The sequence below is a fragment of the Acanthisitta chloris genome, unplaced genomic scaffold, assembly GCF_000695815.1.
Source record: "Acanthisitta chloris isolate BGI_N310 unplaced genomic scaffold, ASM69581v1 scaffold731, whole genome shotgun sequence".
Lineage (NCBI taxonomy): Eukaryota > Metazoa > Chordata > Aves > Passeriformes > Acanthisittidae > Acanthisitta > Acanthisitta chloris.
In genome coordinates, this window is record NW_008654130.1 from 59,963 (window position 1) to 64,623 (window position 4,661).

The window sequence follows — 4,661 nt, forward strand, 5'->3', positions numbered from 1 at the left end:
GGTGTGCTTGCAGTCCAGCAGCTTGGGCCGCCGGCGGGGGCTGTAGTAGTTGAAGCAAATCTGGCACTCCAGCAGAGAGTCCTGGGACAGTGTCTCCATGGTGGCTGGCATGGGGAGGTGCAGCAGGCCTTGTGATGAGCCGCACCCTGACACCCCGAGCCGAGGGGTACACCTGCCTTCCCACCACTTCTCCTCAGGGCAGCACCTTCCTTCCCAATGCAGCTTCTCTGCAGGGCAGTGCCCTGGCAGCAGCTATGGTGAGCACAGGAAAACCTTCAGCCTGAAGCTTTCAGTACCTGAAACAAACAGAAAAACATGAAGGAAAAGGTTACTCACAGGAACCAGTGGGAACAAGAGAGTCCAGCTAAGGGAGAATGAAAACTAGCGCTGACCTTGTTATCTGGTGGGAGAAACAAACTTGCACCCTTAACTAGAAAGCATCTTCTCACTGGCTTCACCCAACAGCCCAGTGGCAAGCTTTCAGGTCAGCCATCGCTAGGTCTCCCTTTTTATTCTTTTTCTTTTTAAATTTTCCCAGCAATAAAATCTCCATCAACCCACAAGTCCTCCACTCACAGTTACATTTATGCCCATAACAGATGTGGCTTGTAGTTCACTAGCCAGGTCCTTCAGCAACTACCTCCTGTCATTTTCTCAGGACTTTTCAGTCCTTCCTGCACCTTAACAACTGTTCTCATTTAATCCTTTAAACCCCTGAGGATTTTTAGCTATTTGGCTCAACTGCTAAGTCTGCATGAAAGGTGGGGGAAAGAAAAAGTATGTTTAAATGGAAGCATTTCCACAGGCTCCTGATCTTAAGTCTGTGCATGAATGAGCACCCATGTAACTATACCCAAACACCCACATTTGCACATAATGAAAAGGAATGGCACCATTTTCAGTGAAATTAACTGCCTAGTTACACAAGTAGCTTGTTGAACATGGCCCTCTGAAACATAAACCTCACTGATAAAACCCACACCAAAGACAAAAGGATCTGTTTAGACCCAGGACCACCAAAGGCCTCACAGAACAATCTGATAGTGCACTGAATTAAAAGTAAATTGTCACTAACCTTGTTCTAAACTATTCCTTATAAAGGGATTCCCTTTATAAATCCTGTTTCCCCACCTTTTACTTATAGCTTTGCAAGAAAAGGCATCTGCATTTACTTTCACAGTGAGTTGTTCAGCTTTGTTTGATTTTGGTCACTCCAACCCATGACTAATACGAAGGGGTGACATTTTTACAACTTTTTACATTGTCTTCCTTTCTGTATTTCAAGAAGTATCAACCTGAATTTGCACCCAGGGAATACAATAATGAAAACCTAAAATATTTGCATAATGACTTTGATCTTACTGCAAAGCTATTCCCAAACTAGAGTTAATATCTGAGGACCACAGCAGCCAGAGGACTTCTTCCTTTCCTCACAGTAATGTCTTGCTCTCCTCTCCAGACCACAGCAACTAGGTTGCAACACACTAATCGATGGGTGATGTCAGCAAAAACAAATAACATAGTTCAAGAAGAGAAGGCAGGCACAGACATGGGGTTTGTAGTGCAGGACAGTGCTCTGCACCACACTGTCTCATATCCTGCTTTTGGCAGTCACCAGTATTTGAATAGGGAAAACAAACTATACGTCACCTCTTCAGATGCTAATGACTGATATCACGGACATTGGCAGAACTGGCCCTGCTGCTGATTTTGTAACAGCAGTGGATTTTGGCTCGCAAGAAGCTTCAACAAACACACAGTCACAATCCTGACTCAGGAGGGAGCAGGGGCTGCAGTTATGAAGGCAGGAGCCTGTGAAACACATACATTGGCTGCAGGGGGAAATGGCACCTGCTCTGCACCAGCACCATACCACACAAGGCGTTAACAGATACTCTATGTGCAGGGTGACCTGAACAGAAGGGGCTACACATCCACTGCCTGTGTGCAGGCCACACCAAAGGAAAGTGGAAGAAAATGCAGAGATGTTTTACCTTCTCTATTCTCTTCTCCATTACTATTCTCCATATCCCTAAGGTACAGGAATGCACAAATGAAGACTGTCAGCAAGAGGCAGACATGTTAATAGACTAGCATGCAGCTGAGAGAGAAAAATGGACGAGAGCAATCCACGATGCTGTGCAATTCCTAGCTGAAAAAAACATTAAGAGGCAAAGGCCAGATTAGAAATTAGTTATAGGAACTCAGGAAGGAATCACTGAAACAATCAGGTCCAGTTTTCAGTCACAAGCAACCCAGCAGCTTTATATTTTGCACAGGTGTATCCATACAAAATCTTCACTGATATGCACTATCCGAGTCAAAGCTGAGCTCAGACATTACAAGATGCAACTCTTGTAATGTCTGCGCAAACTCTTGTTTGCATCTGAAAATACATATTTTAAAAAAACAGGTATAACAATACTGCAGTATTATTATGAGAAAAGCCCCAATGCCTGGAAATTCAGAAATTAAAGTTTACCATAGAATCATAGAATGGCCTGAGTTTGGAGAGTCCTTAAAGATCATCTAGTTCCAACACTCCTACTGTGGGCAGGGATACCTTCCACTAGACCAGGTTATTAGAGCTCCATCCAGCCTGACCTTGAACACTTCCAGGGATGGGTCATCCATTTCTCTGAGTAACTTGTCCCAGTGCCTCACCACTCTCAGGCTAAAGAATTTTTCCTAATATCTAATCTAAATGTACTCTTTCAGTTTAAAACCATTTTCCCCTTGTCCTGTGACTACTCTGCCCAAAGACAGAGTGGAGGTACTCCTGCAGATGTAAATCAGTTTCTCTGCACACAAGCTCTGCCCTCCATGTTTTGGATGTCAGTGGACTAACTGACTGGTGAAGTTCTCTGACCTCATTTAGCTGTCATCTACAACCATCTCCCTCCACAAACAATGCTAAAGGTAAAAGTTTCTATTGATGTGAATAGGAGTGGGATTAATATAGTTTTTCTGACCACATCCTTTGTCCCTGTCACATCTTTACAAGTAGAAGATTAGTACCAGGAGAGAGTGCCATGAAGTATTCGGAACTAAAGAATAAAATGCAAGTCACTTCCAGGTAAACAGTGCCCCAAGGAAAAAGAAAACCCATCCCAACAAGATGATCTTGGCTGGTTTGAATGCTAAGTAATGCTGTGAAGCCTTTCTCTAGAAGGTGAACATTTTAAAGCACGAGTGCAACCTACAGGAAGAAGAAGAATGGAGCCAAGTTAAAAGGTTAAGATTGGGTTTACCACCTACATGACATAAATTGTTCATACTTCCCAAAAATGTCTCAAATAATGATCAGAGGTGTATTTGACAGATCACAGTAACAACCAGTACGCAGAGTAGTTAGTGTGATTCCTTCAGAACATGACTAAAATAGTAGCCACAGCCATCTAACCCCTTGGTCTTTGCTGACATCCCCTTGTTCAAAGACTGGATGTGTAGCTTCATGGATGCAATATAACTTTATTTTCAACCATACTGAAAGTGCCACAACCCTCTTGCACTCTGCCACAGCTCAGTTTGAAGATAAAAGAATGTCAAGCCATCATCTACAGTCAGAATCAAACTGCATAGTATCTATTTGATAAATTTTGCATTATGGGAAAATGCCATGGGAGTTCTCTCAGTACTCTTCTACCACTTCACTTTAATAACTACGCCAAGAGGAGCAGATCTTTTCTTGGACAAGGGACTGAACTCTCCAGTTTGCGCTCAGTGCACACTCATCAGCTGATGGTACTGAGCTGTCACAGGTGAACACCTCGCTTACTCAGACTGGACTCTTCTCTGTGCTTCAAACACAAAGGCCAAGAGATAGCTGGGCTGCACATGAGGGCACAGCCAACAGCATCAGCTAAACCCATTGTTGCATCATTATCTGCTCTCGTCACACAGTGACACTCAAGGCAGAAAAAGGCACAGTTGACAGGAAAACAGAGGGGTGGAAGCAAAAAATACTGGCAGGGATATCTGTATGTCTCTGCAAGAGAGACAGCATGTATACAAGTGTTGATAGGGGCATGCACGTGGAAGGTGGGGCTGGGGACTATGACAGTATAACCACACACAGAAGCAACTGCAGCTGTGAGTAGTGACTCTGCCTGGCACAAACCTGACAGCAACTGGAAGCTCTTCAGGGCTGAGATCTAACTAGTAACACAAATGAAAACTAACTGGATATGACAATCCACAAGCTCCAAAACTCGTATGTCAGAAAGGTGCAGCAGGAGCAAAGAAAGCAAGAAGAGACAGATCATGAAAAGAAGCATCAGGAGACATCTCTGCCTCCCCTGCACCATCTTTCCCTTAGTGTGCATCTGCCCAATATCCACAAGGTTGCCACTGGCTGGCAAGGCAAGAGATTCACAAGCATTTACAGAGACCCAGGGAGGAACTTGCGAAGCTGATGACAGGGGAAGGTCAAAATACAGCCAAGTGGCTGAGAGCATGTTAAAAAGGTCCTCCTTGCAGATTTGGACTGCCCTCTGTATAAGCCACAAGTTTTTGAGATTTGAGAAATGGTGTGATTCATGCAATAAAGCTCTGGGGAATAAAACAGGTATTCCAGCTGTTTGTCAGCCATGCTATCTGTTCTGCCAGTACCTTGTTGGAGGCCACGGTGGAGCCTCAAGCTCTCTTTATTTGCGCAAGCA

General features: G+C 44.2%; 1 protein-coding gene across 1 annotated transcript in view; it reads right to left on the minus strand.

The window, feature by feature from the left end:
- The window catches only part of RNF152 (ring finger protein 152), a 799-nt gene extending 700 nt beyond the window's left edge, over window positions 1-99 (minus strand). Inside the window, exon 1 of the mRNA XM_009083345.1 lies at window positions 5-99. Within this exon, the coding sequence (XP_009081593.1) occupies window positions 5-99 (95 nt within the window). The remainder of the gene's footprint in view (window positions 1-4) is intronic.
- Between the last annotated feature and the right edge of the window lie 4,562 nt (window positions 100-4,661).